This window comes from Mesocricetus auratus, unplaced genomic scaffold (genome assembly GCF_017639785.1).
Source record: "Mesocricetus auratus isolate SY011 unplaced genomic scaffold, BCM_Maur_2.0 Super-Scaffold_100676, whole genome shotgun sequence".
In the NCBI taxonomy this organism is placed as follows: Eukaryota; Metazoa; Chordata; class Mammalia; order Rodentia; family Cricetidae; genus Mesocricetus; species Mesocricetus auratus.
In genome coordinates, this window is record NW_024429266.1 from 15,533,665 (window position 1) to 15,559,678 (window position 26,014).

The following is a 26,014-nucleotide window of genomic DNA, read 5'->3' on the forward strand; positions in this document are numbered from 1 at the left end:
TGTATAGATCAAAAGCTCTCAAAAGAACATATAAGGACACGTTTCTTAAACATTTTTATTCAAATGCTTCTCTTTCTCTTGATGAAATAACACAATATGTAAGAAATTAAGGGAATCATTCCACAGAGACAATACTGTCATCTAGAAACTCTAGAACCTGCTTTTAAAACCTGGGAAGGTCACTTAACCATTTTTTCTGTCTACTTTCTCTGCAACTATGTACTAGAGTGACAGGAAGAATAAATTCTTTTTTAATTACTTCATATTTTAACATCATTTAAAACACTCTTCCTCTAAAAAACACTGGTTTGAATATCATCCCTAGCCCTTACCACTTTGAAATTAGTAATGATTAGCTGGACATTGGTGGCGCATGCCTTTAATCCCAGCAAGCAGGAGGCAGAGGCAGGTGGACCTCTGTGAGTTCAAGGCCAGCCTGGTCTACAGAGCGAGTTCCAGGACAGCCACCAAAACAATACAGAAAAACCCTGTCTTGAAAACACACAAAAAAAAACAAAAACAAAGAAATTAGTAATGATTTTCTCCAATTCACACAACACATACTATATGCCATGTAATGCATTTTCAATTTAATCTAAAAAGCAAAAAACTCTGCTTTACAGATTTCTTTGGGGTTCTGAAACCATGACCACTGGTCTTGGTTTAATCAAATTATTAAAAATTAGTTTGTTAAAAATATAGATATCTCAATGTATATTCTCCAAAGTAAAACATATCCAGAGGGATAGTTTATAATAGTCTTCATGAAAAAAAAATCCAAAGTCTGATGGGCAGGAGGCACTAAAATAATAAAAGGGCAATATTAAGTCTAAGAAAGGATTCTCAAGGAACAGAACACAAGTTTAAATCCAGAGAATAATTTCTAATCAGGAATGTAGGCTGCTCTTCTAGAATCTCTCTCTCTCTCTTTTTTTTTTTTTTTGGTTTTTCGAGACAGGGTTTCTCTGTGGCTTTGGAGGCTGTCCTGGAACTCGCTCTGTAGACCAGGCTGGCCTCGAACTCACAGAGATCCGCCTGCCTCTGCCTCCCGAGTGCTGGGATTAAAGGCGTGTGCCACCAACGCCCGGCTTTAGAATCTCTTGTTATTCAACTTTTTTATCATTACTCTCTTTTCCTAGCCCGTTAATCTACGTCCTTTCACCTCCAGACTTACACTAGACTCTACTAGAAGCCCCACTTATAGTTACAGGCAGACCATATACTATACCCTGTCAATGATAACTCCTAGATATGATGCGAGGAATCCCTTTCTATCAATAGTTTCCTCTTCATTTAAAAACGTATAGACAGTACAAAGAAAAGCTAAGAGCTGTAAATAAAAACCAAGACTCCCTACTACTGAATTTCTTCTAAGTAGTCTTAAGCCAACAGAAATAACGACGGAGAAATTTTCAGGTTTCTGTTTAAAAAAAAAAAAAGCAGCCAAAGGCGAGAGAACAAACCCAAATTTGCACCTCACTGTGGCGATCATACTCCACATGGTGCTCCTATGGGTACTGCGATTGCAACCACGGGGGAGTCTGTCTTTGAACCCTAGTGTGTGTTCGCAGTTCTTCAAAGTTAGACGACATAATAAACAAGGCTTCTCTGCCCTCTCTAGTGGTCACGTCATCCACCTGTTGCAACACCTGGAAAGTGGTCTTCGGAATCTAGGAAAGGAGCACCTCTGTGATCTTAAATAATTCAACGGGGCTATTTTCTAGATAAATTTTAGCTTCATTCATTTTAATGAGGCTGCCTTGGAGACGCGGGTGTGCTGGCTCCTGTTCACCTTTGGGGAGACTAGCATCTGCATCGCAGCTGTGACTTCCTAGACTCCGGGCCTTGGGAGTTGTTGGAGGACTTGAGCCTTTGGAAACAGGCAAGGGTCAGGGCAGGGGGAAGCCGGGCAGCTCGGGAGGCCAGGTGGTGGCGGGGAGGTCGCACGGCGACGGAAGCCTCGGCGAGGACGCCGCTCATCCGCCCCGGGGTCGGGCCCACAGTCAGGGGAGCTGAGGGCTCGGAGGCTCAAACCCCAGCCCTCCCTCGGGCTCACCGGGCATCTCCAGGAGGCGCGCCGGCCAGTCTGGGGATTAGAAGACAGCACGACCGTCCCCTCCCCCCACCCCCGAGAACTAGGCTGGAGGCGGGGACGCGAGGCAGGAAGCAGCGGGCCGGGGTCCCAGCCGTCACCGAGGACCGGCAGGCTGGGGTCGCACTCACCATGTCGTACACGTTGAGCACCACCAACTGGTTAGCCCCCATCCTCCTCCCCGCGGCCGCCGCCTCGTCCTCCAGCCGCTCGGTCTCCGCGGGGCGGAGGCTGCTGCCACCCCCGCGGGCGCTTCAGGCAGGGCTCGAGCCGGGCACTAAGCGTCCAGCCCGGCCCGCCACAGCCGGGGCGGAAGCATCCGGCAGCCGGGGACGCTCCCGGGAGCCGCTGACAGAAGCCTGCGAGAGGACCGGGCCGGACCGGTGGAGAGCCCGCTCCGGCTCAGGCGCCTCCCCTCGGCCGCAGACACGTGGGGGAAGGCGGGGCCTGGGCGAGGGGCGGGCTCCGGGCACCCTGGAGGCGGGGCCCGCCCGGCGCCAGGGTTGAGCCCGCCTGCGCGCTGACTCTCAGGCGCCGCACCTCGAGACCTAAGATGGCGGCAAGCTGGGCGCCTCTTCACCCTGAAGGTTCGAGGTCGCAGAAAGACTACAGTTCCCAGAATGCAGCGCGGAAGGCCCCGATTCCTATTGGGCGTCCAGGCAGCCTGACTACAACTCCCAGCATGCTTCAGGATTCCCCCCCCCCTCCGCCTCATGTCTCTCTGGGAGACTACAGCTCCCAGCGTGCCGTTTTGTGGATCTGTCCGCGGAACCTTGACTGTTCGTCCTTGGCGAGCGGAGAAGTGTTCTATCTTTCCGCGCTGTTTCTGATGCTGGTAGCGCGAGACGTGAATCCAATGGAATGTGAAGAAGTGATGACTAAGTTTGCCAAAGCCTTTCTGTTTTTTTTTATTTATTTTCTTTCAAGTGTAGGAGTGAGGAAATGAAGGAAGGAAGGTTACTGTTGTAAGGTAGGGTGTGAGAAACACCCAGTTTTCCTCAATATGGAATTCACATTTCGTGTGAGTATCCTGCTCACGTGGGAAGAGTGGAGCAACTCATGAATTAGCTCAGTCCTAGGACACGGAAAGCATTTGTGCCCCATTCAACAAACATTATATTTTGTATTCTGCCATATTCCGTAGTGTGGTAGACTGAGGAATGTCAGATCCTGAGTTTTCAGTTTATGATTGAGACTGGATATCTATTTTAGATTTGTGTGGTGAGTGTGTGTGTGAGAGAGAGAGAGAGAGAGGGAGGGAGGGAGGGAGGGAGGGAGGGAGGGAGGGAGGGAGGGAGGGAGGGAGGGAGGGAGGGAGGGAGGGAGAGGCAAGCATGTAGGTGCCTGAGGAAGCCATAAGAGGGCTTTGATCTCTCTGGAACTGAAGTTAAAGGCAGTTGTAACTTGCTTGATCCGGTTGCTGGAAACCAGACACAGGTTCTCTGGAAGAGCAGCAAGTGATCTTAATGGGTGATCCATCTCTCCAGCTCCTGAGGTTGGATTTTAAATAAAGACTTGGTAGGGTTTGGGCCAAAGAGTAAAATGAGTGTGTCCATAAGTCCATAAGATTGCTTGAGTTTCTGTGTGGAATTTTAAAGAGGTAAAGGAAATGAAAACATGAAGGTTAACATGATAGACTGTAAAAATAGCGTCTCAAATTACATATAACCTTTGATGTGTCTCTCTACTGACTCTAACAAGCCTTGACTTGCTTTGGTCAGTGAGACATTAACAGATATAATACAAGAGAGTTGAAACGCACTTTGGGTTTGAGGCTTGGCTTCTTCCCGATCCTGAGAGTCTAGCATTATATAAACAAGTTTGGACATTGTGTTTGTTGCAGGGTTTGGGAGGGTGGTTTCAAGACTAGGTTTCAGATTTTTGACAGACATTTGAGTAGGTAATATGCTATTTAATAATATATGAAACTTTGGAGGGAGAAGTAGGTTGGGAAGAGGGTAATTGAGTTATTGTTAGGTCATGTTATATTTTAAGTGCTTTTTACCGGAACTTGAGAAACTGGGTAAATTGCATAAATGAAATGGAGTCATAACCATTAAACTGACTAAAATAGACATTTAAGTAGAATTTAAAGCCTAGAGACTGGTTGGATAGCCTATTATTCTGCTTAACATTTCTGTTGCTGTGATAACAGACACTCTGGTCAAAAGCAGCTTAGGAGAAGAAAGAGTTTATGGGTCAGTCCATCACTGAGGGAAATCAGGGTAGGACAAGAACTTAAAGCAGAAACCTTGAAGGAACACTGTTTGCTGGCTCATTCACAGGCTTATGCTTGGCTAGCCTTTTTATACAGTTCAAGACCACCTGCCCAGGGAATGCTACCACACATAGTGGCCTGGGCCCTCATGCCAATTAAGGCCAAGACAGTACCCACAGGCCAATTTGGTCAAGGGTAACCCTTTACTTGGGACTCCTTTCTCTTATGACTCTAAGCAATGTCAAGTTAAAAGTTGAAGTACTATGAAGATAGAAAAAGGTGCGGATGGAAAGAAATGTTAAATGGGGAGGAGGATGGGAGGACAGGATAAAGGAGGGAATATGGAGAGGGACAACTAATATTATAATTGCCTTTTGAAAACCCTATGGAAACTTACTATTGTAGAAGCTTCCTAAAATATATGTGAAAGGAGTTTAAATGGAGTCACCATACAATGGGAGAGATAATGCCCCAACTAGATGTCTTAAGCCACCAAGTAAAACCTCCAGTGCCCAAAATGTGTTAAATCTTGTTGAGTTGTTGGCCAACAGAGTCCTATAGATACCCTCCCCCAGCATCACAGTATTGCTAAAGCTATTGGTTACTTTCCATAACCTGACAGTAAGGCCTTATTGCTAAAGATACCGTTTATGTCATCAAACATGGAGAAATTGATCTGCTGCCTAACTAGAAGCTTCACTCCTACTGACTAGCATTCATGGTACTGGAAGACGTTTTTCGTAATACCAGAGGAAAAGGTAATCACCATTATTACCCAGCTACAAACCCAGTTACTACAACAGCAACTTGCCTGTAAAATATGTGATGTAATCGTGGCACAAATGTTACAGGAGTATCCAACCACTCTCTTTTTTGTTTGTTTTGTTTTGTTTTTGGTAAATTGTGTCTAAGGTCCACTTTGTGAACTGGAACTCAAACTTAAAACCACTAAAGTGGCTAAGAATCTGCAACTAGATAGGTCATGGACCCCAGGAAAAACCTACTACTATTGTTTTGCAAAGAAACATAGCAATAAAATGACTCCTAATAACCTACTGCTATATCTCTAGATCAGTGGTTCACTCAACCCTCATCAGAGAAGCTTCTTGAAGTAGATGGGAATTGAACTGACTGAGTTTGTGTGTCAATTTGACAGAAGCTAGGAACTAAAGAGGAAGGAGCCTCAGTTGAGGAAATGCCTCCATGAGATCCACTCTAAGGCATTTTCCCAATGGGGGAAGTCCCAATGCATGGTAGGTGGTACCATCCCTGGGCTGCTGGTCTTGGGTCCTGTAAGAAAGTAGGAAGAGCAAGCTAGGAGAAAACAAGCCAGTAAGCAGCTCCAGTAACCCTCCATGGCTTCTGCATTAGCTTCTGCCTCCAGGTTCCAGCCCTGCTTGAGTTCCTATTCTGACTTCCTCTATTGATGGACTATGATCTGAAAGTGTAAGCCAAATAACCCTCCCTCCCAACATGCTTTTTGGTCATGGTGTTTCATTGCAGCAATAGAAACCCTAAGACAGGAATTGGCCCAGAGATCCATAAATAGCAATGTGCAAAGAATGAGAGATTTTGGAGCACTCAGCCCTAAATGAAATGTCATCTAACCATTCCCCTCATGGCTCAAGGAATAGCCAGGCGGTGGTGGCGCACGCCTTTAATCCCAGCACTCGGGAGGCAGAGGCAGGCGGATCTCTGAGTTCGAGGCCAGCCTGGACCGACAGCCTCCAAAACAATACAGAGAAACCCTGTCTCGTAAAACCAAAAAAAAAAAAAAAAAAAAAAAGGCTCAACGAATTATGCAGAAGAGGAAGCAGAAGGATTGTAAAAGCCAGCGATGGTGCTTAACTCCAAGGAAACAGTATCATCCAGACATATATGAGCTCAGACACCATGATAGCACGTTGCAAGACCAGTAGAAGTTCAAACTAGGTATAATCCCGGTATGGAGAAGAGAATGTAGGCCAAGAAGATATTTGTAACATACCTTCTGGGAAAGGGAAAATCAGTTTTCTTCAATGAAGAATCATTAGGTATATCAACTACACTTCCAGGCAGGCCCTATACCCAGGAGTAGTTGGCCAATATTAAACAGGCTCTATCTTGCTAGACATGGCGGCACATGCCTTTAGTCCTAGCACTTGGGAAGAGGAGGCAGAGGTGGCTCTGTATGAGTTCAAGGCCAGTTTGGTTTACAAAGCGAGATCCAACAGCTAGGGCAGTTACAGAAAGTCTGTCTTGAAAAAACAAATGAACAAACAACCCAAGAGAACCCCCAAAAACAAAACAAAAAAAGCCAAACAAACAAACACAGCAGCAAACAAAAAAGGCTTATTTTTTAAAAGGCATGTGTGCTTTTGCTTCTTCGTCTGACCTTTTTCTGGGAGAGAGAATATGCAGTTGGATGGGTAGGGAAGTGGGAAAGGATCTGGGAGGGATTTGGGGAGGGGAAAAATGATCAAAATATACAGTGTGTAGATACAAAACAAGGAAAGAAAACAAATAAGGGACAGGTGACGGCTCAGTGTTGTGCAGGCACGAGGGCCTGTGGTCAGATCCGTAATTCCGTGTGTGAAAATCAGGCATGGCGGTATGCTTCTATACATCCAGTGTTGGGGGGAAGGAGGCATGAAGATCTATGGTTCTGTAGCCAGCTAGACTAACTGAAAAGATGAGTTTCACACACACAGAATAAAAGCATCTTAAGGTCACGGAAAAGTGGAAGAGGAAATGAGAGACAGCAGGGAAATCAGAAAGAACATAGTAAGTCAGGAGTCACAGAGGCAGCCACAGAAGGGGCTTAAAGACCTGTCAGAAATATTGAGGGGAAAAATGAAGATAAGGACATGGAGACAATTCTAAACTTAAGGCAATGACTGGAGAAGACCAGTCATTTTCATGGAGGACATTTTAAAGCTGGGACATCCTGGGGCATAATTGTATGTTTGGGGAGATTAATTATGTAGGGAGAGGGGTAGGGATCAAGGACATAAGTTTGATAGGAGGAATGCTTCATTCATAATGACGTATAGAGGGCAGAGGGCAAGTGTGTAATGGCATAGAAGCTCAGGGAGACGGAAGGAAGCAGGCTAGGAAACTGAGATGTGTATAGTGCCTGCCCTTCCTTCCCCCTTTCCTTTGCTTAAAGATTTTATTTATTATTAAGTACACAGTGTTCTGCTACACACCAGAAAAGAGCACCACATCTCATTACAGATGGTTGTGAGCCACCATATGGTTGCTGGGAATTGAACTCAGGACCTCTGGAAGAGCAGCCAGTGCTCTTAACCTCTGAGCCATCCCTCCAGCTCTCCCCTTTCCTTCTTTTGTCCCTTTTCATTCTTTTGGTTTTTGAGATAGTGTCTTGTTATGTAGATGAGGCAGGCCTTGGACTTTCAATGATCCCCCTGCCTTTGCCTCTCAAGTGCTGGTATTACCAAGCTGGGCTCCTTATGGGAGTTCTCTGTCTCAATTTTATTTTTCTCAAATGTAAGGCGAGATTATTATGGGAAAAAAGTGTACAAAAGGCTAAAAGGAGTTTGAAATTGTATTGATCTATCATCATTCATTCAGTCACTGAACAAGTACCAACTGTTTTGTGTACCAGTCACTATCAGTAGTTCATTCAAGATAAGTCAGACATGATTGCTTCCTTCACTAAACTTATAGTGAAAGACAAATAAATGTATGTGTGTGTGTGTATATATATATATATATATATATATATATATATATCTTAAATTGACATAGATTAGCAGTATAGGAAACTAGATGGAAGCTTATTCAAGGTAGTTGTCAAGAGACATTGTTAATTAAGGAATTGTTCTGAATGTGGTGGCTCAGGCCTGTAATCCTAGTAGGTGGGAGGTTGAGACAGGAGACATACCAGGGAGTTCTAGGCTAGTCAGGAGTACAGTGTGGTCTCCTGTTTCAAAAAAAATTTGTCTTGAGTTGGGCACTGGGAAGACTAAAAGGACAGAAAGGAGTCTGGGAATGTGGTTCAGTTTGGTCCTCAGCGCTATATAAAACTGATCTGGTGGTTTGAAAGAAAATGGCCCACAAAGGGAATGGCAGCATTAGGAGGTGTGGCCTTGTTGGAGGAAGTGGGCTTTGAGGTGTTTTTTTCTCAAGCTTCCCTCAGTGTGACAGACAGTTGACTTCCCTTTGCCTGCTAGATATATCGCTCTCAGCTCCAGCAGCACATCTGCCTGCACGCCACCATGCTTCCCACCATCGTAATGGACTGAACCTCTGAAACTGTAGGCCAGGCCCTTAATAAAATGTCTTCCTTACAAGAGTTGCCATGGTCATAGTGTCTCTTCACAGCAATAAAACCCTAGCTAAGACAACTGGGTATGGTGGCACACATCTTAGCACTTTGTGTGGGGTGGAGGTAAAAGCAAGAGTATCAGAAGTTCAAGGTCATTCACAGCTACTTAGTGAATTTGAAGCCTGCCTAGGTCTTTGTGAGACCTATTAAAAGATACAAAAAGGGACCAGTCAAAGGAACACACCCTGAGCAGAGCCAAAGAAACACACTTTGATCCTGCAACCAGAAACAAAGAAATGCACCCTGACCCTGAAACCAGGGCCAAAGAAACACACTTTGTTCCTGGAATCAGAGTCTGTGAAAGAAATACACCCTGGCCCTAAAATTAGAGCCAAAAGGCTAAAAAGGACCAGAGAAAGAAACATACTTTGTCCCTGAAACCAGAGCCAAATCTGACCCTAATCCTGTGCAGAAAACTAAACAGTCCTCGAGCAGGAGCTCTAGCCTATCTGAGCTCAGCATTGAAATCTGACCAATCCCCACCCTGGAAGCCCTATATAAACCCTGTGTCTGTTCAGCTTGTGGCTGTTCCTGCTACCTGGCTGTCCTCTGCCCTACCTTCCCTAAAACTTGCTTTGTAGATCAGGCTGGTCTCGAAGGCATGTGCCACCATGCCTGGCTTGAATTTAAACCTTTCTAAAGATGAGATTCAATACTATATGTACATGTTCATATTCATTTCATATTCATAGATTAGTGCTGCTCTCGGGCTTTGTCAAATAACCTTATTGCAGCAGATTTTTAAAAATTTATTTTGGTAGGGTTTTTGCTTAGTTTTTCTGAGGCAGGGTTTCTCTGTGTAATATCTCTCGATGCCCTAAAGCTTTCTCTGTAGAGTAGGCCAACCTCAAACTCACAGAGATCTGCTGCCTCTGCCTCCCAGGGACTGGGATTAAAGGTGTGTGCCACCACCACCTGGTCTGCAGCAGACTATTGGTCAAAATGCCTCAAATAATGGGACAGTGGAGTGCTAAACCTTAAATGAGATATTTGTAACATCCTCTCCAAAGTTTCAGGGAACATCACAGAAGAGGGGGTGGATAGAATGTAAGTACTGGAGGATAGGGGGTAAACCATAGATGTGGTTACCACACAAGACCTGCCCAAGATTGGGTCCATGGGAGGAGGAGGGAATCATGAGACACCGCCCCTGCATGATGGATCATTGTCAGTTAATAGTTGCGAAAGGGTATCACTTTCTTTAGTAGTATAGCCACTGGTAGGTCACCCGTGCTCCAGTGTATAACCTATTCATGCTCATGAAAACAACCCTAATTAAACTCAGACAGTGGGTCTCACCTGCAGAAGAGACAAGAAAATAGGTGGTGGATTTGTTGGGATGAAGTATTTTAGTGGGAGGGGAAAGGGGGAAGGAAGACAGTAAGTGACTTGAGGTTTCTGTTGCTGTGAAGAGACACCATGGCCAAGACAACTCTTATAAAGGAAAACATTTAATTTGGGTGTGGCTTAGTTTCAGAGGTTTAGTCCATCATCATGGCAGTGAGCCTGGTGGTGTGCAGGCAGACATGGTGCAAGAGAAGGAGCTGATACATGTTGATATGCAGCAACAGGAAGTAGACTGTCACACTGAGTGAAACTTGGGCAAAGGAGACCGCAAAGCCCGCCCCTACAGTGACATACTTCCTCCAATAAGGCCAGGCCTTTTTCAACAAAGCCACACCTCTTAATGGCGCCACTCCCTTTGGGGGTCATTTTCTTTCAAACCATCACACTAAAGGTGAAATTAGTAAAATTCAGTGTGTGTGTGTGTGTGTGTGTGTGTGTGTGTGTGTGTGTGTGTGTGATTTCCGAAGAATAAATAAATCATAAAAGATCCTTAAATGAGACATCTATTCTCTCCTCACCCCAAGGTTCAGGGAATGTTATAGAAGGTGTGACTGTAAGAGCCAGAGGTTGGGGGAGGACAGTTGCAAAATAGTGTCTTGGGGATATGACAGGAAGTTGCACTCATGAACTCTCACAAGAACTATATAGTTACTACTCCAGCATGAATAAGAATGTGCTTCCAAGTCCCAAGTCTTAGTTGATAAACCTCAGAGTTCTCTTTACATCAACTATCAATCAAGACAGTTCTTCAAAGACATGGGCCTATATAGGCCAATCTGATTGAGGCAATTCTTCAATTACAATTCTCTCTGTAGGATTGTGTGGTTTTATCTTCTAAAGCTGTTCTATCATCTAGAGCAATATGGTTGTTTGTTTGTTTTTACAATAGGCATTAGGTTCTTTAATTGCCCTGTGAAGGAGTTTCCCTAATGGTGACAGGGAATGATTGAACCAAATTTAATATGGGGACTTGAGAAAGGCCATTCAAGACATTTACCAATGGCAAGCAATTACCTTGTCTGTTCCTTGTTGATCTGCATTCATTGGTCTAGTGTTGGCCTTTGCCACACCTTCTGCATACTGCAGAAGGCAGGGGGCCTTCTCTTTGGATTATTCCTAGAAAAAACATTGTTTCTAGGAACACTCTGCCTACAATCCCCCCCCTTTTTTTTTCCAAGACAGGGTTTCTCTGTGTAGCTTTGTAGCCTATTCTGGCACTCGCTCTGTAGACCAGGCTGGCCTTGAACTCATAGAGATCTGCCTGCCTCTGCCTCCCGCATGCTGGGATTAAAGGCATGTGCTACCACTGCCCAGCAACTACAATCCCTTTTTAGGTGACCTTGTTTACCACAATTCAAACATTTGAAATTTTGGTTTTTCTTCTAGCCTTTGGAAATCACCTTTCCTGTAACGTGTAGTTTTCCTCTACCAGCCGCTTTGGTTTTTCTCCACCAGCCGCTTGGGCTCTGCCACAGTTGCAGTCCCCAAATAACACACAGGAGGCTATATTAATTATGAAGCTGTTGACTGATGGGGGAAGTCCTGTGTATATGTCAATAAAGCACTGTTGGCCAATAGGGAAACAAGATAGGTGGAACTAGGAGTCCAGGAGGACTCTGGGAAGGAGAAACCCAGGAAGTCAAGATGTAACCGCCATGGGGTAGGAAGCCCGGAAATTGCTCCGGTAAGAGAAATACTTAGATTAACAATTATGGGGTAAATACTTAAGTCAGAGCTAGCCAGTAAGAAACAAGCAAGGCCAACAGCTTCATAATTAATATAGCCTCCTGTGTGTTCATTTGGGACTGATGCAGCTCTGGAACCAGGCTGGCGGGAAGGTTTCCCTTTACAGTTGACCATTTGCTTGTTTCTTACTGGCTAACCCATAATTGTTAATCTAAGTATTTCTCTTACTGGAGAAAAGGGTTCAGACATCTTACTTCTCTGGTGGGCTACATTGTCTCTGCCATGTCTTTCTTTCCCAGAATCCTCCTCAACTCCTAGTCCCACCTATCTTGCTTCCCTATTGGCCAACAGTGCTTTATTGACATATACACAGGACTTCCCCATCACTTTCCTATCCAATTATCATGGCCATGAGGTAAAATGTTGACTGTATCTTGAATCCATTCCACTATGGGTGATGATCTTGCCTTTTAAGGCCTAATTACACTTTTGCATTATCAATTAGCATTTTCAGAAGCCAAAGATTCAATTAATATCTGTCTTAATTTCTGAATTTGGTATCATTCTGTTTACAACCGAAGTCAGTCTTTGTTTAAAAAAAAATCAGTGAAAGTTTCTTTTGGGTTCTGTGTAACTTTAGTAAATGACTCTGTTCTCTTTCCAACTTCTTCAGTTCTGCCCCAAGCATTCAAAGCTGCTGCATGGCATAGATCAAGGTGTGGTCATCATATATAGACTGTCTTTGTACATCAGCATAATTACCCTCTTGTTGGTCTTGGGAAATTTCAATTCCTCTAGCCCTGCTTTGTTGTTCAGTGATCCTAGCCTCATCTTTCTACCAGGCCCTCCACTGCAGTTGAGGACCAGGTTCCAATACTGCTGTAACCAAGTCTTTTCAGTCTTGTGGGACAGTTCTGTTACTAGTTGACCATGAATTCAGCATCTGCCTCACAAAAGTGAATGCATATCATATGAGATTATTGCTTCCTTAAATCTCCTCAAATCTGACATTTCCACAGGAATCCAGTAAGCTCTTTCATAGCATTAAGGATACCTGACATTTGGCAGTTATTCCTGTATGGTGATTGGGTAAATTAAGGTTGGATTTTTGATAACCTTGGGCAATTCTTCTCTAATTTTATAATGCAATGGTGGGTTGCTTCGCCTTTGTCTTTGCCTGAATATCTCTATTATCTGTTTTAGTAAGTTTTTCTAAGGTTTGTAACTTATGAGTCAAAATTGTATTATCTTCTTTAGTAACCTTTTCTAAGGCCTGTATCTTGGCACTCTTATCAGCCAACTTTTTTAAGGATAAAACAAATTACCAAACTGATAATGTTTATAATTGACATTATATAAATCATAACTAAGTTAATTATCCCCTCATTTAATTGTTCCATTTTAAACCATTGTAGAATCATAAAGTGTTTCCTCTCTCTCTCTCTCTCTCTCTCTCTCTCTCAACTAATCCCCCCTTTTAAGGATTCCAAGTTGTCTCCCCGAATCTGCTGGAAGATGACAGTGAAGGGCAAAGCTGGCTGTTGCTGAGTAGCACATCTGGGCATAGACCACAGTGGTGCACAGCCTGGCTGAGGACAGCTGCTGCTGTTTGCGTGTCAGCAGCCTGAGGAGAGGGTCCAGAGGAAGACTACAACCCGCTGAGAAAAGGAGTCAAAAAGCCAGTAGAGCAGCATGTGTGACAGGCAGGACGTGAAAGCACAGAGCTGCCTGCAGGCAGAGCTGGGGTGGTGAGGGGCTAACTCTGGTAGTGTTTGGAGCTCAGGCACCTGTGGAGTTTGGCACTTGTGGAGATTGCTGTAGAGAGGTTGCAACAATCCCAAAGTAGCTCAGAGTGCTTGGAGAAAGAAAGGAAAAGCCAGGCTCCGGTGGGTGCAGCTCCAGGGGTTGCCAGTCTCTACAAAGCCAGGAGCAAGCGGCTATCTTGTAAGATCATGCCTCAAGTTGGATGCCAGGTAAAGTGTTAATCTAATTAATCTTCAGCAATAAAAAAATTAGGAGTCAAATACTGGGGTAAGAACCTGGAAGATCAGAGAATAGGGAGAAGCCACTAGCTGCTTTTTACTCTTCAGTTCCTCTGTCCAAAAGGGTCAAGATCCTCTCTCTACCCCACTTTACTACTTCCTGTCTCCTCTCCCTACAGTCCTCCAAGCCTCTATGGTTAGCTAGTGACTAGCTCCATCCTCTGACTTCAAGCAAGCTTTGTTTTTCAGAACACAATCAAAATGTCACACTACACTACACTAGCTGCTTATCTGAGAACAACTGATGCAGGACAGAATAGCGGGATGACTGAGTAGGAAGCCACATAACAGAAGTGGCCAGGCAGCGATTCTGTTGTATTCTGTGGCTTATGCTAAGTCTCAAAAAGGTGAAGGGAGCAACTACGTAAGTGTATGAGTACCAGAAGTGGGTCCCCTTGCCTGCCTCAGACGGGGTTATGGTTTGATGGGGAAATGGCCTCCCACACAATCATGAGTTTGAATACTTGACCCTCAGTTGGTGGCACTGTTTTAGAATGCCATTGAACCTTTATGAGAAAAGGCTTTGCTGAAGTTAGTGAATTTCTGAGGGGCAGGTTTTAGGGGTTACAGCCTGGTTCCACCTTCATATCAGTTTCTTTGTTTCCCGATCTGCTGAGATGACAACAGTTGCAGCCACACACTCCCACTGCTATGAACAAAATCATGCCCTCCCTGTCATATGGACTGCGCCTTCTCAAACTCTGAGTCCAAATAAGTCTCTCCTTTCTTAGATCCTGGTTTGCAGCTGTTTGCTTATTCTTAAGAACCATTCTGTCACCTCCACTGAGGTAGTGGCCTAAATGGACAATAACTTTTGTTTTCCAAATTACTGGTCTCCTTTCTGACCAGTCTCCTGCTCCTCTCTGGCTCCCTATGGCTCATTCTCTGGTAGATCAATTGCTATTAGTTGACCACGCTGACAGCTTCAATTGAATTTGTAGCCATTATTGAAGAATAACACACTAGTAGATCTTGGGATAGTCCATTTTCCATTTCAAAATTTCCAGCTACCTGAAGAGATAGCACAGATGGAAAACTCAAGGGGGTTTTGGGAAGACTTGCTAGACCAGCAGTAACTACCAGTTTGTTGAGATGGAAAGGAAAGTGATTGACAAAGTCTTTAATAACAGTTGATCATATTGTCACTACTACTCCATATCTGGAGGCAGTGACAGCTTCAGCCTTTCTTTCTTTCTTTTGCAGCAGGGTTTCATTATGTAGTCCAAGCTGACTTTAAATTCCCCATTAACTTGCTCCGCACCTCTCCTGAGAAATAGGGTTAGACTTTTTTTCTTTTGGTTTTTACGAGATAGGGTTTCTCTGTATTGTTTCAGAGGCTGTCGGTCCAGCCCAGCCTCGAACTCACAGAGATCCGCCTGCCTCTGCCTCCCGAGTGCTGGGATTAAAGGCATGCACCACCACCGCCCGGCAAGACTTTTTTTTTTAATCCTTTATTTTCCTTTTTTTGTACACAGGTGTTTTGCCTGCACATGTGTCTGTGTACTATATGTGTGCAGTGCTGTTAGAGGCCAGAAGAGAGTGTCAGAAATAGGAGTTACCGTGAATCGTCATGTAGATGCTGGGAGTCAAACCCAGCTCCTTTAGAAGAACTGCCTATTCTTTTTTTCTTTTCTTTTGACTTTTTGAGACAGGGTTTCTCTGGCTGTTCTGGAACTCACAGAGATCCACCTGCCTCTGCCTTCCCTCTGCTGGGATTAAAGGCATGTACCACTGCCACCACCACCCAGCTTTTTATTTTTTATTTCTTAAATGCAATTTAACAGTGTATATGCTATCTTTAAAATGAATAAAAACAATAACAAACAGTAATATAAGAACATTTTCAGATCTTGAATTTAATAATAGTATGAATTTTTATTTAATGTTTCTTAGCCAAACACATTCTTAATACAATTACTTTATGTACATTATCTATTTACATGTATCTCCAGAATTAACTCTCAGCTTTCCTAATGCGTCTTCTGTTTTGCAGGAGGCTTGTGAAGTGGCTCAAAAATAAACTGTCTATAAATCTTCATGTACCAGAAATAGCTTAGAACTAGAATACTGATGAATGTGAGCATCAAGACAAAAATCAAGGCAGCTACCAGGTAGAAACTTGGGCTAGAATAAGAACAACAACAAAGAAGCCATCAGAAGTCATTATTCACACTCTGCCTGTTCATTTACTCAGTCAAGCTCTCTTAGAACAGGCTAGCTCCTCTGCTGGTCACATAGATCAGAGTGATAAGACCTAGCATCAGTCCTCAAGGTGGCTGAATGCTTGAGGTTAATCAGGAAGAACGGTGTGATCATCAGGAGAGGAGGGCGCATGAAGGAGCTCTGTGGAGTGGTGCAGACGAGGGACCCCAGTGTGGGTAGGAGTCGGCTAGTGATGCCTGGCAGTGGAGGAGGTGACTGTGCATGGAGAAGATGCCATGGAAACATGAAGAAACCTTGAGGTCCTTCTAGCACATTCTGGAGTGGAGCCTAGTTCTGTGTGACTAGAACTCCAGAGTCAGACACTGTGGCTAGAACTGAGGAGGGACAGGTCCAAAGGGACTGGGGATGTGGTTCAATGCTACAGCCCTTTGACTACTAGGAGTGAGGTCTGGCTTTGCTTTCTAGCCCCGAGGGAAAAAAACAGAAAAAAGTAGGTGGGCAAGTGTCAGATAAGAAAAAGCTTACAATAAGTAGAGAGTATGGAGTTTAGGCAGAAGGCAAGACTGGATTTCATGAGTGTGGACAAGATGGGAATTGTAAAAGATGATCCTGACTGAATGTGAGGAATGAACAGCAAAGGACATGTGGACCAGTTTTAAGGTGTTTGTAAGTGATGATGTGGGTAAAGAAATGGAGAGACGTGGTTAGGTTCAAGATATAGTTAAAGGTTAGACTGGGTTTGTCTTGGCAATTGTTAAGACGTAAAACTTCAGGAATATGAAGGACTAAAGAGAACGGACAAGTTGGGGGACAGTCACCATGAGGATGGTATCACTACTCACTGACAGTAAATTCAGAGGGAAGGAGACTCACAAGGAGAACTGGCCTTAGTGTGCTCCCAGACTGGCCTGGAGCTCCTGGGCTCAAGTGATCCTCTCGCCTCGGGCTACAGAGTAAGGGGTGCTATCCTTACAGGTTCAGGGCCTGCTTATATGACTGGGGAGCATGTGAATGTGTGTGAGAGCATATGTATGAGTGTGTGGGCATATATGTGAATACATTTGTGAAAGTGTGTGTGTGTGTGTGTGGGTTGGAAGCTACTCTCTGATGGGGCCTTTCAGGTTTCTTCACCTAGGATTCTGTGGCAGTACCTCCCATGAAAGGGGCTTATTTCTTAGTCTAGAAACTTAAGTGTTGCTTTCTATTTGAGACTTTAATGTCTGACTAGAACACTTAGTTGTGGTGTTACAGTTTCTCTGGGCCTGCAGTTATCTTAGTGTGATTTTTTTTTTCTTCTGGGGCTAAGCAAATGGTTGTTTCTTGGATCTTGATCAGCATAACTTCTCTCTGCTAGGCATTGTACTACTGAGATGGGAGATTCGTGGGTTCCAGGCCAGCCTGGGTAAAGCCAGGAAACAGAATAAAACAAAAACAAGCAAATACATAAAAACTGCAGCATTATCAGGTACTGCTCATTACCGGGGAATCACTCCGAAGGTCTCAATCGCAAAAATAGCTGTTAGGTTACAGAAACTGCAAATTAGAAAAAGTGATATTAAAGGTTAAGCAGATGTATTTAAAATAACCTCTGCATCTCTATGGTAACAATCAGATCACATGTAACTTTATTAATGTGTCATTTTTTTGACAAGGACACAATAGATAGATGCACTTACAGAACAGTTATGATGGTTTTTCCACTGATGCATCTTTAGGCTAGATAACCATGCTGTCCTCACAGCATTACACACTTTGGGTGGTAGTTTCCAAGGCAATGGTCATATTGACATTAATAATAATGAACAATCATAAGCATATTCAGAAGTACTACATAGTTAACTATTGCATACTGAGCCACTGAGCCCTACGTTCACTGAAGATGGGTGCTAATGAGCATTTACTACATGCCAGGTATGCAGAATGTAAAGTTGGGGCTTTTTACCCAGACACTTACTGTACTTCTCAGAATCTTATAAAGATAGGCATTATTGACGACTTAGGAACAAATTGGCAATTTGCTTAGTTCTGAATTTTGCTTTGTGCGAATAGAACTTGGAAGGTGTCACTGCTGGGTGGTAGTGGTGCGCGCCTTTAATCCCAGCACTGGAGCTGGGGAGCAGAGGTAGACAGATTTCTGCAAGTTTGAGGACAGTCTGTCTCAAAACAAACAAGCAAACAAATAAATAAGAGGAAGAAAGGGTCACTGTGTAGTGACAGATGGTGTTAGGACATGTATATAATCAATTTGGAAGACTGAAGCAAGAGATTACAAATTCTAGGCAAACCTTAACTGCGTATGAGACCTTGTCTCAAAAGAGACGCAACTTCACAATACAAAGAAGTAGATAAGTACTTAATGTTTTCCCCCTGAGACAGGGTTTCTCTGTGTAGCCCTGACTGTCCGGGACTCACTCTGTCCTCAAGCTGTCTCAAAATCACAAAGACCCATCAGAAAGTGACAGGGCAGGTTTCTGATGTGGATACAATTTTCAGTGCTGTCATGAACAGTTTCTTCTGGGCCCTGCCTGCAGGTAGATGAGAAACTCATATCTAATAAATTCCCCTCAACAGACCTCTTTAAACAGTCTTCACATTGTGCCATGCATGATTGATATTGTCAATTGACAGAATCTAGAATCACCAGAGACAAGTCTCTGGATGTGTCTGTGAGGAACTTTTCCTGATTAAGCCGTGGTAGGGAAGACCTTCCCTAAAAATGGCAGCACAATTCTGTGTGCTGGGGTCCCCAGGCAGATGAAAAGAGAGTGAGCTTAGCTCCGGCATTTGTCCCCCCCGCTTCCTCACGAGGGTCCTGCCTTCACCACCATAATAGACCATACCCTGAACTATGAGCCATGGTAAACCCCTCCTCCTTCCTCTAGTTGTTTTTATCAATGAGAAAAGGAAGACAGGTACAACAGGATAACAAATCTCCAGCAACTAGTTGACAAGAATTAACCATAGAGAGTGTGGAGGACCAGGAAGACAGAGACATACACAGGAAGGAGTAGGGAGGGACTTAGAGATTCATGGGCTTTTTAGTTTGGGGCGAATGGAGAAAAGTTCTGTTGCTGGGTCTCTGGCCAAAAGGAAGGGCAGCTGGTTGCTTCTTGGCCCCTCTGAGCTATCAAGTTTTCACCCCAACATCTGACTCCTGAGTCTTTATTGGCAAAAACTACATTTGGCAGCAGAGATTGAGCCGGTACTGGTAGGAATTGGGGATCTTGCCAAGTCTCAGCCTGAGCAGCAAAGTGCTGACTGAAGGGCAGCAGGGCCACAGATGGCTGTTAAATATCAGAAGATGAGCCAGGGGTGGTGGTGGTGGTGGTGGTGGTGGTGGTGGTGGTGGTGGTGGTGGTGGTGTGTGTGTGTGTGTGTGTGTGTGTGTGTGTGTGTGTGTGTGTGTGTGCTAGCCTAAAAATCTAGGAAGAAGACCAAGGTTCAATTCTCAGCACCTACAAGGTGGCTCACAACTGTTTGTAACTCTAGTCTCAGGGGATCCAATGCTCTCTTCTGACCTCCTCAGATACTGCACAGGTCTAGTGCACAGACATACATGTACATAAAACACCCATACACATAATATAAAAAAGAAAATGCCATAAAGATACCTAAAACCTTGAAAATAAACAGTTAAATAAATAAACAAAAGCATGGTAATAAAGGAAACATAGCAGGCAAATAGATCAGTTAAACCGAATAGCTACCCCAGGAGGTCAGGCATGTATGGAAAACTGAACTGTGAGCAAGCAGATACTGTATGCATTGCCCAGTAAATGGGTATGAAAATTAATTATTCATGTTGAAAAAACGAACTGAATCTCTACCTTGAAGCTTGTACAAAAACTAATTCCAGGTGGATTAAGAATTTTATAGAAAAAAAAGCTATATAAATGGCCAGGCGATAGTGGTGCACACCTTTAGTCCCAGTACTCGGGAGGCAGAGGCAGGCAGATATCTGTGAGTTTGAAACCAGCCTGGTCTACAAGAGCTAGTTCCAGGACAGCCTCCAAAACAATACAGAGAAACCCTGTCTCGAAAAACCAAAAACATAAATAAATAATAATCAGAAGATTCAGTTGTAGCTGCTAGCCAATGGAAAAACCACACACACACACACACACACACACACACACACACACACACACACACACACACACCTGTTAGACTGGAACCCAGAGCATTTTTCCACATGTTGCAGGTGATTCAAAAAGTGCTGAGATTTGGCTTTCCTGACCTGACCCCATAGCAATGGGTAACCATGAAACCTTGGCTGCCTTTAGGTATGTTATCTCTAATGTCTAAGCCAGATATGATCTGTAGCAGACACGATTCTGTCCTGGCCTCCCATGCACTTAACAATTGATAGCTCCCATTTGCTTAGACACTGAGAGTTCTTCATGGGAAAGAGATTTGCAGACTGCTGTGAATTCAGGTGTGGACTGTTGTGGCTCTGCTTAGGGACAGTGGAGAAGAACAGGCCTTCCAGAGTACAAAGCTTCATGCACATGTTTCTTCTCTTTTCCTAGAGGACAATGGGCTGCTCTGTGCCATGACTGTGACAGGAATCGAATGTTAGATACATAGTGAGGATATGGAAGAAATAAAAACAGATGAGAAGAAATTTAGGGAAGCATGCATAAAGAGGCTCCTCAGTGAAATTCGTGAGTGTTCAAATGTTTGGGTCTCATGTGACTGCTTATCACCAGAGAGGGACTTTTCCTTTGTCATGCGACTGCCCTGTAGCTAGCTAGAATCTTTTCCCAGCCACCCAAGTGTTTCTTCAGTGGGATCATGAATAGCATGGCTGTGGTGCCTGGTGTGGCTTCACTAGCCACTAGGCTGATCTGGATGCTGACACTATCAAGCGCTGAATTTTCCAGCAGCAGGCAGTCTGAATCACTACACAGGTGCATCAATCCAGAGGCAGTGGACAGCTGTCTGCTGGTGGCTGATTTTATCACACAGAGGACAATGATTCTTTCTTCCTGTGACATGCTTGGGCTTGAATTTGCTCCCTTTTTGTGTGTAGCTTCTGTTTGGAGCACTAGATAGAGGTGCCCTGAATGTCATTATTTTTATCATGTCCCAATAAGATTGCTTCTGACCAAAGAAGTAGAAGGCAAGAGGGCTGATATTCATATAACTCATTGGGCTCCCAGAGTAGTGGATATCCATTCAAGGCATCTTTTGTATTAATAGGGTAATCTCCTGTTGCTGGTGACCTAGGGCATTTTTGACATTCGCCCATTGTTCTTGTATAAATATTAATAAAGCTTCATTTACTCTTCGAGACTCTGGTTTTGATAATAAATTACATGGTAATGAGAACTATAAAGCCAGAATGAAAGGTTACCAAGGAAGCCACAGAGTTCTTACAATGAGGCAGTACTTTGAGCCAGTGCCAAGACAAGGAATTTTATTTATTTATTATTTATTTTTTATTTTTTATTTTATTTTATTTTTTTTCGAGATAGGGTTTCTCTGTATTGTTTTGGAGGCTGTCCTGGAACTCGCTCTGTAGACCAGGCTGACTTCGAACTCACATATATCTGCCTGCCTCTGCTTCTCAAGTGCTGGGATTAAAGGCGTGTGCCACCAACGCCCAGCAACAAGGAATTTCTTAATCCCACTGCCAGAATATATGAGTTTGAGAATCAGAGTGACGGAATTGGGAGTCACTCAGTTTTCATTTATAAACAAGGCATGCATGAGTAGGACATGTCAATAGCTCAGACTTCAAAGAAACAAAGAAACAAAAACATTTTCTGCCAGTACAAAATGTGGTGCTGGTTAAAGGCATACAGTACATAAGGGTGAGGAGCATGCCTTTAATCCCAGCACTCGGGATACAGAGGAAGATCCCTGAGAGTTCAAGGCCAGTCTGGTTTACATAGCAAGTTCAATGACAGCTAGGACTACACAGAGAAACCCTATTTCAAACAAACAATAAGTTTAGTATCCGTGTCTATTTTTATATTACTTATAAATGAGCTAACTTTGACTTTTCTCTTTTTTTTTCATTTCTCCTACTCATATATTACATATATTAGGTGGATTGGTGGTATGTAGTGCAGAATATGAAGTCAAGACCATGACAAAATTAAAGGAGGACCAATATCCTTTTGAGAATTTGGACTTGGCACTAGATGCAATAAGACTGATTTGCTCTGTTTTGGAAGGTAAGTATACTTTTATTACTTAAGTATACTTATGTTATTATAAAAGAACTCCCAACGTTGAAAGGTTTGGGACAGAAAATGATGATATGAACTATAATGGATATTTGTTTAGTTATTTCAATTCACTCATTTTCTCTTCAGCATCATTTAGTCCCTTTATATATTTTTTATTTTAACTACTTTATTAGCTTGCATTCATTGTACAAGATCATACTTTTTAGCATGACAGTTTTCATCTACGAATACCATGAACTTCCATCATAGTCATCCCCCATTGTTCTCTCTGTCCCTCTCCCTGTTCTCCATTGGTACCTTTCCCCACCCCAAATAGTACTATTTTTATGTCATTTTTAAAATCTACATTTTAGCTGTAAGAGAAAAGCATGCACTTTTTTCTCAGCCTAGTTTATTTCAAACAACATGAAGATCTTTAGTTCCATCCATTTTCCTAAAAATGATAATAACTTTGCTCTTTTTATGGCTGAATAAAATTATATATTCATATTTCTTAATCCATCTATTGGTAAACAACTAAGTTGATATTTTCTTGTTCTTTCACCACACCATTAAAGCCTTTTCTTTAAAAAAATAACACTCAAGCTGTGATGGTTTGACTAAGAATAGGCTCATAGATTTGAATGGTTGGTCACCAGTGAGTGGCATTATTTGGAAGAATTGGGAGGTATGGCCTTATTAGAGGAGGTGTCACTGAGTGTAGGCTTTGAGGTTTTTGGAAGCCCAAGTCAGGCCCAGAGGCTTGTCTCTTTTCCTTCTACATGCAGACCTGGATGTAGAACGCTCAGCTCCTTCTCCAGTACCATGTCTGCGGATGCTGTCATGTTCCCACCATGCTGATAATGGACTAAACCTCTGAAACTGTAAGCAAGCCCCAATTAAAATGCTTTCCTTTGTAAGAGTTGCCATGATGGTGTCTCTTTACAGCAACAGCACATGGACTAAGACACAAGCATACATACTGTGTGTCGTTTTATCTAGCAGGCCTAGCATGGGGAGGCTTTCTGGGCTGGTTTTATAGGTAGTTGTTTCTACTGGTTCTTGTCTGTTCTTGTCGGGGGGGGGGGGGGATTCTTCTTTTCCTGTGTGGTTTATTTGTTAGAATGTTTCCTTCTGAGTTTCTTGGATGTTTACATTTAAAGTGAATTCTTCCAGAGGGGATATTTGTTTGTTTCCACTTAGCATGTGAGACTAGGACTGTTTCAAATTGAATTTTTAGCTGTAGTACTATCTCTGGTGAACACTTAGTCTAAATATGTGCTCAAGTCTGATGAAGGTATATTTGTAGTTACAATTCTCATGGAAGTGGTTCATTTTCCTTTTCATCTGGAGTCAGGACTGATAAAGATCCTCAACCTCTTCTCCTCGGATTCTATCAGTTCACAGATATGGGTTGGCTGATATAATCTTTCTGTTGGCCAGTCTATCTGTCATTGTCTTTTATATCACTAGGCTTATTTTGCTACTTTCTATATTCAGACACATGTAGGAATAGAAGATGAAAATTTTATGTAGCTAGCCCCAGTAACATTCATGCCACTAGTATGCCACCCATGGCCACATCTTGCCACACTGGCTGTATCTCACAGGGTTCACAGTTGGCTCATGCTGTCTTTCCCTCAAGCAGCCTCTATAGCACCTTCAAGAAATATGAAAGTTACCCAATAGGAAGGAAGCTTCTTGGTCAGTACCAGTTTGACTTCTGTGTCCTGTCACCAAGGTGTGGTGTCTTTAGCTTTAGCATCTAACTATCCAGCTCTTCTGGGCAACAATGACAATGGAAATAGGTTGTATTCATTTGGAGTCTGTAGGATATCCCTGACCAACAACTCAAGGAGAGGTGCTCCACACTTAGCACTGGACTTTTTATTTGGAAACCTATGGCTTCTGGAAGGAACATTATACCCTGAGTAGGGCAACTCCAATTAAACTCTGTGTGTGTGTGTGTGTGTGTGTGTGTGTGTGTGTGTGTGTGTGTGTGTCTGAAGCTTATAAAGTAGTAGGTTTCTGTATGGCTTTTTCAAACATACTTAGTGTTGTTGCTTTCCCCACCTCTTCCTAGGCCCTACTTAAAACTCCTTCTCCTTCCTCCCTTCATATCACCTGGGTTTTACTATCCCACCCTTGTTAAAATCATTCATACCCCCACACATTAATGGTCCCTTAATTTCAGGCTTATGCCACAAGAGGAAATGCTGATTGGTACTGTAAATCTGACCAAGAATCCAAGGTCAGGGAGCTCATAGACTTATTACTATTATTTTGCTAAATGGACATAGTGCCAATTGCTTGCTAAATTAGTATATCTATACCCATAGATTAGTTCAGCCCTCAGACTTGATCAGACATGTTTCTTTGTGCAGTGAATGGCAGCAGATGGCAGCTAATAAAGAAACTTATTGCTGATCAAAGTACAGAAAGTGTCTGTGGGATGCTCATCCACAAATAGGGCATCTATAGCATACTTCTTCCTGCCAAATCCAGGAACTGTTGAACTGTGGGGGAGGGGTCAATGGACAGGATGTATAATAGTCAAACAGTATCTTGCAGACGTAACAGGACTGATGAACTCAAAACTCAGAGCCTGTGGTTGCCTATACAAGATCAGTACAAGATGAAATCAATCAATATTTCAGTATGCAGAGAGGATGGGGGTCATGTGCCCCCATCCCTAATAAGGAACCACTGATAGTTGATGGCTTCTGAGGCTTCCAAGGACAGCCAGGTTTCTTTACTGGTATAGCCTGATAGGTTAACTAGAGTGCAGTGGATAGCCCCACATCTGTGAGTATACAGGTTGCACAAACTAGAACCAGTGGACCATTTAAGAAAAAAGAAAAAGACATGATCTGTGTGGGGGAAGATGCTAGATCTGGAAGGAGTTAGAGGGAGGAATGACGGGCAAATATGATCAAAATCCATCATATGCAAATATAAAGTTATTAAAAGTGAGTGAAAATATGTTAAAAAATTTACATGGCCATTTCCATGACTGAGAATATTAGCACTTGGCACCCATAACATGGACTGTGTGCTACACTCCATCTCATAGCAGATCTCCCATGTCCTTCCAGGACTCAGGCAATACTCCCTCTATTTAATTGCTTACCAACCATTTCTCAAATCCTGGATTCCTTGCTATTTCCTTTTGAGATTATATTACCCTTGAAGTAGCAGGGTGGCTCCTAGTATAACTACTCAAGCCCAATTTCCTTATTTATATATTCATTTGTTATTTTGAGACTCTTACCCAGACTGCTCTTCAACTCCTGGGATCAAGAGGATCTAGTGGACTCAGTGTAGGGAAAAAGGTCCAGCCAAAGAAACACACCGTGAGCAGAGTCAAAGAAACACATTTGCAACCAGAACGAAAGAAATGCACCCTGACCCTGAAACCAGTGCCAAACATACTATGTCCCTGGAATCAGAGCCAGTGAAAGAAATATACCCTGGTCCTAAAACTAGAGCCAAAAGACTAAAAAGGACCAGAGAAAGAGACACACCCTGTGCAGAAAACTAACCAATCCCTGAGCAGGTGATTGAAATTTGACCACTCCCTACCTTGGAAAACTCTGCCTCCTAAGAAGCCCTATATAAACCCTGTGTCTGTTCAGCTTGTGGCTGTTCGTGCTACCTGGCTGTCCTCTGCCTCCTGGATTCTTCCCTCCCAATAAATCCCTTTGATGAGCTTTGGATGAAGACCTTTTGCTGCAGAGCAGAGACAACCCTGGGCAGAGCAGAGATCTCCACTCTCCTGGGAGCAGAGTTAAACTGTAGTAACTTCCTACAGGAGCAAAACTGCTACACTGAACTAACAACCCCACCTGGAAGACCCTCTCCTGCTGGAGCAGAGCTGATACACTGGGGAAGCCTTTCCCTGAGGCAGGGCTGTAAGCTGCTATGTTTACTTTGGCCTGTGGTAGTTCTTGGCTCCCAAGC

The 26,014-nt window shown here is 43.4% G+C and overlaps 2 protein-coding genes and 1 long non-coding RNA gene across 5 annotated transcripts in view; 1 reads left to right on the forward strand and 2 right to left on the reverse strand.

The window, feature by feature from the left end:
- Nucleotides 1-2,353, reverse strand: part of Desi2 (desumoylating isopeptidase 2) — a 43,757-nt gene extending 41,404 nt beyond the window's left edge. The window contains exon 1 of one of the 2 annotated variants that reach the window (XM_005078157.4): nt 2,224-2,353. In XM_005078157.4, the coding sequence (XP_005078214.1) occupies nt 2,224-2,265 (42 nt within the window). In that variant the 5' untranslated portion in view covers nt 2,266-2,353. Of the gene's footprint in view, nt 1-1,475; nt 1,564-2,223 lie in introns of those variants that run through there. The other variant, XM_040737410.1, reaches the window with a different exon arrangement.
- A 324-nt stretch (nt 2,354-2,677) lies between these two features.
- LOC121136673 overlaps nt 2,678-26,014 on the forward strand; it is a 49,976-nt gene continuing 26,639 nt past the window's right edge. The window contains exons 1-4 of one of the 2 annotated variants that reach the window (XR_005873728.1): nt 2,678-3,113; nt 20,408-20,542; nt 21,932-22,060; nt 22,843-22,961. This is a non-coding gene — a long non-coding RNA (uncharacterized LOC121136673). Of the gene's footprint in view, nt 3,114-20,407; nt 20,543-21,931; nt 22,061-22,842; nt 22,962-26,014 lie in introns of those variants that run through there. The other variant, XR_005873727.1, reaches the window with a different exon arrangement.
- Catspere (catsper channel auxiliary subunit epsilon) overlaps nt 15,571-26,014 on the reverse strand; it is a 102,424-nt gene continuing 91,980 nt past the window's right edge. The window contains exons 21-22 of the mRNA XM_040737409.1: nt 17,358-17,411; nt 15,571-15,839 (exon numbers count right to left, since the gene is read on the reverse strand). Of these exons, the coding sequence (XP_040593343.1) occupies nt 15,686-15,839; nt 17,358-17,411 (208 nt within the window). The 3' untranslated portion in view covers nt 15,571-15,685. The remainder of the gene's footprint in view (nt 15,840-17,357; nt 17,412-26,014) is intronic.